Below are 12265 nucleotides of genomic sequence, written 5' to 3' on the forward strand. Positions count from 1 at the left end.
AAAAAAAAAAAAAAAAAAAAAAAAACAAAACAAAATAACGAAAAAACAAAAAAAAAACTTCAAATTTCTCTTTCCAGTCCATGTGGCAGCTTTGACAAATGCCTTGTTTAAAAAAAAAAAAAAAAATGGGCCAGGTGCAGTCGGTCACGCCTGCAATCCCAGCTCTTTGGGAGGCTGAGGCAGGCAAATCACTTGAGACTAGGAGTTCCGGACCAGCCTGGCCAGCATGGTGAAACCCCGACTCTACTAAAAATAGAAAAATTAGCTGGGCGTGGTGGCGTGAGCCTGTAGTTCCAGCTACTTGGGAGGCTGAGGCAGGAGAATCGCTTGAACCCAGGAGGCAGAGGTTGCAGTGAGCCGAGATCATGCCACTGCACTCCAGCCTGGATGATAGAGTGAGACTTCATTTCAAAAAAAAGAAAAGGAAACAAAAGAAAATTAGTGTTGACATGTCAGATAATTTGATCTTACTCAGAGCTTCATCTGTCTACCTAAGGTAGTACTTAGCTTTAGTTAGTTTTTTCTCTTCATAAAATGGCATATTTACTTATGTGAATTACTAATTGTGAGGGCAATGTGTTTCAAATACTGCCAAGACTAAATGGAAAGATCAGAGACCAAGGAATCAGGAAAAATGAGCCATCCTTTCTTAGAAGTGGCTAACCTCAGATTTGCTGATTCACTGGAGCATGAATAATTTCATTGTGTCTCAGCTCATGGAATCTTACCAATCTTTTCCCGCTTTAATGTGTCAAGCTTTATCCTTCTATGTGCAGTCTCCTATAAAAATTTAAATGGGGAAGAATGGTGGAATCTTTTCTGTTTATCATCATTGTAGTACATAATGTGTATGTTTCTTCCTTTTTGAGAGCTACGAAGGAGCAGCTATTACTATTCACATACAGATTTTCCTATTTAGTCATAATGTAACTTTAGAGCTAAAAAGTACTTTAAAACACCTTTCGCGCCTCTCTCCCATGGGCTGTGGGGGGATCCCTGTTCTCCTCAGCCAAGGTTGGAGGCCAAGAGCAGCCCTCGAGGATCGTCGTCAGGACTGCCATGAGTGGAGCAGCCTTGTTTTCCTGCCTCAGACATGTGTGGTTGAGGGGGAAATAAAAGGAATGCAACACCTCTCTTCTCTGAATTTACAAACGAAGCTTCTGAGGTCCTTAGGTTTTATAATTGCCCAAAGCTGTATCAGACAATTATTTTATTACCTGATCTAGCACTCTAAAGCTCAGTTTCCTGAGTCCTGCCTTAGTACCTAATCTGTTGCTCCATGCTGCCCTCTATTTTTCCAAAAGCAGCATTTCAGACTAGTGAAATATGAAATTGATGTAACTGTTAATTATTTAAGATCATTGATGCTTGTAAAGTACATATGTACGGGGCATAAAAGGTAGTAGTATCATCAATGGAGAAAAAGGTGAATCTTGACCCGTATTTTAGAATACATACATATTCATACAACACACAGGGAATCCTCCTTGTCCTTTTGTGAATTGTTGACTCAGAGAAAGTGAGGAAATTTCTCTCTACAGGTGAAACTTTACCTATTTAGAAATCTATCTTCTGAAAACCAGGATTCTAGGATAATTTTGAATAGTTCCAGACCCCTGAAGTCAATAAAAACAAAACATGATCCTTTGATGTTTTAGAAAACAAAATTTCCACAAGCAGCCAGAAATGAACAGTCAAAAAAAGCTAGTGACTCTAAGATTCTGCAATATATAACTGTGATTCGTTTGTTCATCTTATAGAAGGAAAGTGGTAATGAGATTAATTGGATGAAAAGGTTAGCTATTTCACTGAAAGTCAAGAAGGATGGAAGGAACAAGAAAAATAAGCATGTGGGAAGCGGAAGAAGGAACCTGAGTAGTGCTGACAGTTTCAGGCAGTGGAGAACAATGAGAGCGTAAGATTCCTGTAATAGAAAAGAAAGCCAAAGACGATGAGAAGACAGACCACTCTAATTTGTTTGGAACATTGGAAGAGAAGCAAAGAAAAGCCCATATTCTCCAAGTCTAAAGGGTATTACTCAGTGTACCATGTTAAAAGCATGTGGTACAACCGCAGTTGCTAGAGGCATATGTTGCAGTCTCTGAGAAGTTATTACAATCATCCTGTTCACAAATTATTATAAAATTTAACCTAACAATTTTAATACCTGTTAATATTTTTATTATCCTGTTTTCTTGCCAGTGATATGTATAGATTCACCCTATGAACTGAGCTCTTCAGAATGAGAAACATTATTACAGGAATGGTTTCATTTACATTTTCTTTAGAAACATAGACACCATGTAAAATTTTCAAACATGTTAAAACATTTAAGATGCAATTCCAAATATTACTCCTTGAAATTCTCTTAAATACCCATCTTAAAGGAAAACTTGAAGAAAATTGTTTGCTAAAATAGACCTAATCTTCCTCAAAATATATTACTACAAATTTTTTAGAAAGTAATTTGTGGTCGGGTGTGGTGACTCACGCCTGTAATCCCAGCACTTTGGGAGGCCAAGGCGGGTGGATCACCTGACATCAGGAGTTCAAGACCAGCCTGGCCAACATGGCGAAACCCTGTCTCCACTGAAAATGCAAAAATCAGCAAGGTGCAGTGATGCGTGCCTTAATCTCAGCTACTCGGGAGGCTGAGGCAGGAGAATCGCTTGAACCCAGGAGGTGGAGGTTGCGGTGACCCAACATTGCACCACTGCACTCCAGCCTGGGCGACAAAGCAAGACTCCGTCTCAAAAAAAGAAGGGAAAAAAAAAGTAATTTGTAATGCATCAACTTTATATAAATGGAATAAAGAAGTGAGTATAAATTTATAAAGAGATTACCTGCCAACAGTTTGATGGTTATTGAAACATCATTTAAGATCATTTATAGCAAGACTAAAGTGATTTTTCTGGAGGAAAACAAAGTGACTTGGAAGACTTTTAATTTTTTTCAAAGGTGGTGCTGTTACTCTTTCAAAATGGTTTTACTATCTGTCTTGCTCCATCTTTATGGGCAAGAAGCAAATGACCTGAAAACTAATTAAAATCTAAATCTTCTAAAACACAAGTTCCAGAGCAAGTAGCAGATTTAATAACAAATCAGTTTCTAAGCTCTCAGCATCTGGAGTGCATTATAAAAACAAATGCATGAGACTATAATCCTCACTAGGGCAATAGTTATTAATTCTGGCTACATATGTAGTGAGATCACATAGAGAACTTCAAAAATGAAAAAATGCCTTTGGCCAGGTGACTCATGCCTATAATCCTAGCACTTTGGAAGGCCAAGGCAGGAGGATTGTTTCAATCCTCCAGGAGTTTGAGACCAGTCTGAGTAACATATTGAGACCCCATCTCTATGAAAACTTTAAAAATTAGTTGGGCATGGTGAAGCATGCTTGTGGTCCTAGCTGAGGTGGAAGGATCACTTGAGCTCAGGAGGTTGAGGGTATAGTGAGCTATGGGCGACCGAGCAAGACCTTGTCTAAGAAAAAAAGAGCCTTTGCTATACTCCAAACCAAATAAATCAAGAATTGTAAGTGAAAAAAAAAGTTGAACTGATTTAAATAATAAGGCACGCATGTTTATGGAAAACTTTCTTTTGAAACAATTTAACCAAGTGAGGTGGCTCACACCTGTACTCCCAGCACTTTGGGTGACTGAGGCAGGAGGATTACCTGAGGCTAGAGTTTGAGATCAACCTGGGCAATATAGTCAGACTCCATTTCTACAAAAAAAAAAACACGAAAGAGGTTTGCTCTGTTGCTGTGACTGAAGTGCAGTGGCGTGATCTCAGCTCACTTCAACCTCTACCTCCTGGGTTGAGGCCATCCTCCCGCCTCAGCTTCTCAGGTTACTGGGGACTAAAGGTACGTGCCACCATGCCCCACTATTTTTTTTGTATTTTTTGTAGAGAAGGGGTCTCGCCATGTTGTCTCTAACTCCTGAGCTCAAGTGATCCACCCACCTTGGCTCCCAAAGTGCAGGGATTACAGACGTGAGCCACCATCCCAGGCCAAAAATTGTTTTAATTTAAAAAAAAAAAAAGAAACCTAAATTAAATGTATTTTGTGTTGGTATGGATTCCATATTACTAGAAAAGTTGTGAGAAGCTTGATATTATCTTTAAGAAAATTAACACTTAGGACTAATTTATACTTCTTTTTTGACATACATCAGTTTGGTTCTACTGTCTTGTCTACAGGATTTTGATTTCTAGGCTGGGCACAGTGGCTCACACCTGTAATCCCAGCACTCTGGGAGGCTGAGGCAGGTGGATCACTTGAGTTCAGGAGTTCAAGGCCAGCATGGTGAAACCCCATCTCTACTAAAAATACATCAATTAGCCGGGTGTGGTGGCAGGCACCTGTAGTTCCAGCTACTCAGGAGGCTGAGGCAGGAGAATCATTTGAAGCTAGAGGCAAAGGTTGCTGTGAGCCGAGACCGCACCACTGAACTCCAGCCTGGGCAACAGAGCTTGACTCTGTCTAAAAAAAAAAAAAAAAAAAACAAAGAATTTTGACTACTTTGGTGAATCATCTAAAAAAAATTGATGGTCCAAAATGCATATGTAATATAGATTCCTAGTTATTAATCATTTTTTAAACTATTGTCACCCTTTTTCTCATATAATGCCATACAATTAACTTGCATAAATAATTTTGCCATTTTTACTTAAAATTAAAAAAAAAATTTTGGCTACTCAAGTGAAGCAGTGGTAATGGACAAGGAACAAGGAAATTTGTAACTGGTTGTGATTAATTAGTTGTTTAATCATATTTTCAAAGGAAACTTTGTCTTACTACTTTAAGTTAGAAAACTCGTGTCCGCTGGGCACAGTGGCTACGCCTGTAATCCTAGCCCTTTGGGAGGCCCCGGCAGGAGTATTGCTTGAGGCCAGGAGTTCAAGACTAACCTGGCCAACATAGTGAGACCCTGTCTCAAAAAAAAAAAAAAAAAGTAATTGGGCATGGTGGCTCACGCCTGTAATCCCAGCACTTTGGGAGGCCCAGGCAGGCAGATAACCTGAGGTCAGGAATTCAAGACCAGCCTGGCCGGTATGGTGAAACCCTGTCTGTACTAAAAATACAAAAATTCTCCGGGCATGGTGGCACGTGCCTGTAATTCCAGTTACTCGGGAGGCTGAGGCAGGAGAATTGCTTGAACCTGGGAGGTGGAGGTTGCAGTGACCCGAGATCATGCCACTGCACTCTAGCCTGGGTGATACAGTGAGACTCTGTCTCAAAAAAAAAAAAAAAGAAAAGGAAACTAGTGTCACTTGCCAGAAATAGAAGACAATAATATTATTAAATTCCAGCTAATAGTGTTGTCTTTTGAAGACTGCTATTTAGGACTGTTCTCTCTTTGTTAAAAACAGAAATAGAGAAAATATCAAATGTTAGATTAGCATATTAGCACCATATAAACAATACAGTGCTTGGTGAAAGAAGAAAATATGATTGAATTTTTTTTTTTTTTTTTTTTTTGAGATAGAGTCTTGCTCTGTTGCCTAGGCTGGAGTACAGTGGCGCGATCTCAGCTCACTGCAACCTCCGCCTCCCGGGTTCAAGCGATTCTCTTGCCTCAGCCTCCCGAGTAACTGGGATTACAGGAGCCCTCCACCACACCCAGCTAATTTTTGTATTTTTGGTAGAGATAGGGTTTCACCGTGTTGGTCGGGATGGTCTTGAACTCCTGACCATAAGTGATCTGTCTGCCTAGGACTCCCAAAGTGCTGCGATTAAAGGTGTGTTTAGTTATTGTAGAAAGTCACATAGCCATAAGTCATACATAGCATTGCCTTTGCCATAAGTCATACATAGCATTGCCTTTCACTCTATGTGCGTACACCACTCATCTTTTACACATATATATTTTTTTCAGTCACAAGAACTAAAACACATAGTTATTGTTAAATGATGGAATCTGAGTACATGTGATATTTGTTTTCTTCATGTGTTCTATATTTTCTACATTGACCATGTAATCTTTAATAATAAAAAAATTATATACATTCATGTACTATGAGAAATAAGGAAAAAAAAGAAAAAAATGTAAACTTTATTTACTTTTAATGTTAAAAAAAGGCTTCCAACAGAATAGAGTTTAATTACTTTATGTGGCACAAAATCCTTCACAGTCTGTTTTGTCTACCTTGCCAGTTTTATCTATACACATACTTTTCCTCCTTAAAGAGATTAAAATTTAGCTATGTATTAGAATGTTTTTAAATGTCTGTGGCCCGCCACAGGAGACTTAGAAAAGTAGATAATTGTGAGATTCGTTTCTGAAGACTACATAGTTGTCAGATTATTAAACTTTGCTTCTTATTCTCTGGTTTCCTGATTTTAGGATGCCAACCCTGTGGTAATTGAGCCATCATCTGTTTTGAATGGAGGAAAATACTCATTTGGAACTGCAGTCCATCCTATGGAGCAGGTCGAAGATAGAATTGGAAGCAGCCTCAGTTATGTTAATACTACAGAAGAGAAATTTTCAGACAACATTTCTACAGCATCTGAAGCCTCAGAAACTGCTGGCAGCGGTAAATAAGACCTATTCCCCTGAGGTTTATTGGTTTATTCCCCATGAATAGGTCTTTTTTTTTTTTTTTTTTGAGACGGAGTTTCACTCTTTCATCCAGGCTGGAACGCAGTGGCATGATCTCTGCTCACTGAAACCTCCACCTTCCGGGTTCAAGCGATTCTTCTGCCTCAGCCTCCTGAGTAGCTGGGATTACAGGTGCCCACCATCACGCCCGGCTAATTTTTTTTTTTTTTTAGTAGAAATGGGGTTTCACCATGTTGGCCAGGCTGGTCTTGAACTCCCAACCTCATGATCTGCCCACCTCAGCCTCCCAAAGTGCTGAGATTACTGGTGTGAACCACCCTCCCCGGCCTCCCCATGGATAGTTATTAAGGGAGTCTAATTTGACAGAGGCTGTAGTGAATAGGGTAATAGGAGATCAGGGTTCCATTAACAGAAATAAGTTTTAAATGAAATGGTCAATTGTAAAATTCTTGAATATATTAGTATTTTTACAAAGAAAACCTCTTTTCCATGTTATACTTCATTAAATATCTCAATATGGAAATATTTTCATTATTTTCTTTTGAGATAGGGTCTTGCTCTGTTACCCAGGCTGGAGTACAGTGGCATAATCACAGCCTACTGCAGCCTCTGCCTCCTGGCCTCAAGCAGTTCTCCCACCTCAGCCTTCTAAGAAGCTGGGACTACAGGCACGTGCCACCACGCCCAGCTATTTTTTGGGGTTTTTATTTTAGAGATAGGGTTTTGCCATGTTGCCCAGGCTGGTCTCAAACTCCCAGGCTCAAGCGATCCTTTGGCCTCAGCCTTTCAAAGTGCTGGGATTACAGGCATGAACCATCACACCTGGCTATTTTCATTATTTTCATCAATCAAGCCCCATCTTTCCATATTGCTATTAAATTTATTTAGTCAGTAAATTTAAATTTTCAAAGATAGTCATCTCCAGGACTCTCTCTAGCCATAAACATACTTTAATTAAATTAAATGCACCCCATAGCAGATTCTATGTATATTTCGGGCCAAAATATGGAGATTATTTTGTTAAAATACTGAGAAAGAATTCAGATGCCTCCCATAATTCCCTTTAGGCCTTGGTACTTACCTAAAACTTCATGTTTCCATATCTACAGGGAAGATGCTATGGTATTTCTGTGGCCTAGCCGAATTGAGTTGATTGCTAGTATTCTGGTACAGTAGCAGAACCCTGTCTTACCCTATTATTTATTTATGTACTTAAAGAGACAGGGTGTCACTCTGTTGCCCAGGCTGTAGTGCAATGCCACGATCATAGCTTACTGTGACCTCCAGTTCCTGGGCTTGAACGATCCTCCTGTCTCAGCCTACCTGGTAGCTAGGATTGCAGGTGTACACTGCCACACACAGCTAATTTTTTAATTGTTTTGTAGAGATGAGGTCTCATATTTCCTGTGCTGGTTGCAATCTTCTGGCTTCACGCAGTCCTCCAGCCTTGGCCTCCCAAAGTGCTGAGATAACAGGCATAAGCCACTGCACCTGGCCTGTGTTATTTCTTTTTGTTGTTGTTGTTGAGATGGAGTCTCGCTCTGTCGCTCAGGCTAGAGCGCAGTGGCGCGATCTCGGCTCACTGCAAGCTCCACCTCTCGGGTTCACACCATTCTCCTGCCTCAGCCTCCCGAGTAGCTGGGACTACAGGGGCCCACCACCACACCCGGCTAATTTTTTGTACTTTTAATAGAGATGGGATTTCACCGTGTTAGCCAGGATGGTCTCGATCTCCTCGTGATCCACCCACCTCGGCCTCCCAAAGTTCTGGGATTACAGGCGTGAGCCACCACCCACGGCCCTGTGTTATTATTTCTTCCAAGATATTCTTTTCCTTTTCTTTGGAAGGTGTAAGCAAATTGGACAGAGCTAGCATTTTCTTTACAAAGCTCCTTGTAGAATCTGCTTCTTCCCTCCCTTTCTGATACTATAAAGATCACTTAGCAGTCCTAGAAGTGCTGTCATCAGCTTTAACACCAGGATTATTTCTTAACCCCATCTAAAGATCTTGTTTGGTATGTGCTTACCATATAACCTGTGACACCCAAAGGCTGCATATCACGGGCAGAAGGTTACAAAGTAATGACTGCTAGAATGTTTACCAAAGATTAGCATGTAGTTGACAGTTGAAATGCCTTAAAATACCACTGAGGTTCACAACTCTAAGCCATGGTTAATCATTTTCTGTGCTTATTTTCCTATTGTAAAGATAATGTGTTTCTTTCAAAAGAACTCGTGAACATTGAGTTCATAGATAAAATAGGATCTATTCACACTGAGGTTCACAGCTCTAAACCATGGTTAATCATTTTCTGTGCATATTTTCCTGTTGTAAAGGTAATGTGTTTCTTTCAAAAGAACTCGTGAACATTGAGTTCATAGATAAAATAGGATCTACCCCAGTATTCTTTTGTTGGAATTCTTGTTTTAGTTCTTTTTAATTTAGTGACTTCATATCACCATTATCTACCAAGAACATTTGGAATATTTTTCTAGTTTTAGGAAAATAATTAAAGGATGCTATATGAAAGCCCAGCTACTTAGCCAGCTCTTCCCTTCCAATCGGAGGACATATAATTCTCATTATGAATTATTAGATACTCTAATAATTTTAAAAGCTCTTATTTTTAGTACCATGCTATGTATTGTCCAGAGAAGGATAACATTTCCTGTCTTCTACAGAATTACCAGAATCTGAATCTGTACGGACATGTCAACAGAGTAGTACAATACATGGGCATTGAGTTCATGTCCTCAAGCCTGTTTATGTATAATAACTAAAAATAAGAGATTCCATCCTCTTTTTTTTCATAGGCTTTCTGTATTCTGCCACACCAGGGGCAGATGTTTGCTTTGTGCGACAACATAACACTTCTGACAATAACAACCAGTGTTTGCTGGGAGCCAATGGGAATATTTTGTTGCACCTTAACCCTCAGAAACCAGGGGCTATTGATAATCAGCCGTTAGTAACTCAAGAACCAGTAAAGGTAAGTAATTTTACATCTAAACTTAAAATTATTCTCTTGCAAGCTATTAATAAATTTCATTTCAGAGGTTTTAGCACATAGCAAAACATTGGAGGTTCATTTAATTACTGTGTTATAGATGGAAATCTCTTTGTATAGTACATTTCTGTGAGAATATTTATGATTTAGAACTTATATAGAAATAGTTTAGTGACCCTTGGTAGTATTGTTATTCTTACTTAGGACAGCTGTTCTGAAAATGTTGTTTCACATACACTATGAATTTTTTTTTTTCAAACTAGTATTTTTTATTGTTTGAAAGAAATCTATGAAATTATTTCAAGTACTTTGGTGATTTTTCCATGTGATATGCTTTGAGTTTCATTTCTTCCATAGTTTATTTTGAAAGTCAAAATAAAATCTCTCATTAAAATTCAGTTTTTTGGCTGGGTGCGGTGGCTCATGCCTGTAATCCTAGCACTTTGGGAGGCCAAGGCAGGCAGATCACCTGAGGTTAGGAGTTCGAGACCAGCCTGGCCAACATGGTGATACCCTGTTTCTACTAAAAATACAAAAATTAGCCGGGTATGGTGACATGTGCCTGTAATCCCAGCTACTCGGGAGGCTGAGGCAAGACAATCGATGGAGCCCCGGAGACGGAGGCTGTAGCGAGCCAAGATCGTGCCACTGCACTCCAACCTGGGCGACAGAACAAGACTCCATCTCCAAAAAAAAAAAAAAAAAAAAATTAAGTTTGTCCAGCAACATGAAACTGGGTGGTGATATATGAGTTTGTTTTCCTATATCTAGGTATTGCTGAGACCCAAAAACCTTTGTAATATTGAAAGTCAACATTGTCATTCTATTCTTTCTCAGGCTACATCATTAACACTAGAAGGAGGACGATTAAAACGAACTCCACAGCTGGTTCATGGAAGAGATTATGAAATGGTCCCAGAACCTGTGTGGAGAGCACTTTATCATTGGTATGGAGCAAACCTGGCCCTACCTAGACCAGTAAGTATAGCTAATAGTGCCTTGTATAAGGAGCAGTCATACATGGGGGTCTTCTGTTACTTTTTCTATATGACTCTCACTAACCACAAACTAGCTCTTACCTTCTGGTAGAAGAGTGTTCTGAACCTGTTTGGACTAACTGAACAATGTTAGGTTCCTTCACATTCATTAATTCATTCATTCATTCATAAATAAAGGCAAGGAAATAGGAGGCTGTTGAATGTGTTATCCACATAAAAGTAGATATCACCTAGGATATGCGAAACTTAGGCTGGAGGGAAAGACAGGCCAAGAGCCAGTGTCAAAAAGTTCAGTGAATGTAGGGAGTGGTGCAGTGGTTATTTCTGAAACTACTATTCCCAACTGTCACACAGGTATCTAATTAGGGACTGGATTCTTCTTGTAGCTTTTGGTGGATTTTTGTGGTTTATGTTTTTGAAAGAGGGGCATATAAAAGATCACAACATATGATAACAGAATATTATATTAAAATATTAGTATATAGCACCATTTGTTGTGCTTACACAGTAAACGGCACTTGGTACTCTGTACACTCACTTTTTACATTGTTGATGCAGTAAATTATAACAAGATGTTTTGGTGGGGATTTTTTGGTGTATTAAGAAACACTCTTCTGCCTGTAATCCCAGCACTTTGGGAGACTGAGGCGGGCGGATCACAAGGTCAGGAGTTCGAGACCAGCCTGGCCAACTTAGTGAAACCCCGTCTCTAATAAAAATACAAAAATTAGCTGGTGTGGTGGCACGTGCCTGCACTCCCAGCTACTTGTTAGGCTGAGGCAGGAGAATTGTTTGAACCCAGGAGGCAGAGGTTATAGTGAGCCAAGACTGCACCATTGCACTCCTGCCTGGGTGACAGAGTGGGACTCCATCTCAGAAAAAAAAAAAAAGAAACACTCTTCCCTTTATAATGTCCAAGTTAAAACTTCCTTATGCCAGGAAGGTTTTGTATAGATGAGATATGGTACCTTAACTTCTAAAAAGAGTAAAACTCTGTTATAAAACAGACTAATGTAATTTTGATGTTGATTTTGAGTTCTTAATAATTATGTTTATGAAAAATAACCTGAAGCTGCAGGGTTGGAACAATCATCCCACCTCACCCTCCCCAGTAGCTAAGACTACGGGCACACACCACCATAACAGCTAATTTTTAAATTTTTTAAGAGACAGAATCTTGCTGTATTGCCCAGGCTGGTCTCAAACTCCTGGTCTCAAGCAGTCCTTCTGCCTTGGCCTCCCAAAGTACTGGTATTACAGGCATGAACCACTGCACCTGGCCTGTAGTGTTGTTTTTATTTGATTCTTTATTGCTTCCTCTTGATACTAAAAAAAGAAGTTCTGTTGCAGAAGAGATTGGTTACGAGAGTAAAGGAAAATAAAACCTGGTCACCTGAGACTTACAAGACTTCGTAAGAGTTTCTGTTTTAAAGAGTTTCAGCCGGGCGCGGTGGCTCAAGCCTGTAATCCCAGCACTTTGGGAGGCCGAGACGGGCGGATCACAAGGTCAGGAGATCAAGACCATCCTGGCTAACCCGGTGAAACCCCGTCTCTACTAAAAAATACAAAAAACTAGCCGGGCGAGGTGGTGGGCGCCTGTAGTCCCAGCTACTCGGGAGGCTGAGGCAGGAGAATGGCGTGAACCCGGGAGGCGGAGCTTGCAGTGAGCTGAGATCCGGCCACTGCA

At 40.0% G+C, this 12265-nt stretch overlaps 1 protein-coding gene across 2 annotated transcripts in view; it reads left to right on the forward strand.

The window, feature by feature from the left end:
• The window catches only part of LOC108526286 (ubiquitin carboxyl-terminal hydrolase 32), an 85900-nt gene that overhangs the window by 25389 nt on the left and 48246 nt on the right, over nucleotides 1-12265 (forward strand). For both annotated transcript variants that reach the window (XM_017866968.1, XM_017866969.1), the window contains 3 exons: nucleotides 6354-6546; nucleotides 9387-9562; nucleotides 10418-10558. In XM_017866968.1, coding sequence (XP_017722457.1) covers nucleotides 6354-6546; nucleotides 9387-9562; nucleotides 10418-10558 — 510 coding nt within the window. The remainder of the gene's footprint in view (nucleotides 1-6353; nucleotides 6547-9386; nucleotides 9563-10417; nucleotides 10559-12265) is intronic.

Source organism: Rhinopithecus bieti, unplaced genomic scaffold (genome assembly GCF_001698545.2).
Source record: "Rhinopithecus bieti isolate Rb0 unplaced genomic scaffold, ASM169854v2 scaffold_1853, whole genome shotgun sequence".
NCBI classification, from domain to species: Eukaryota; Metazoa; Chordata; class Mammalia; order Primates; family Cercopithecidae; genus Rhinopithecus; species Rhinopithecus bieti.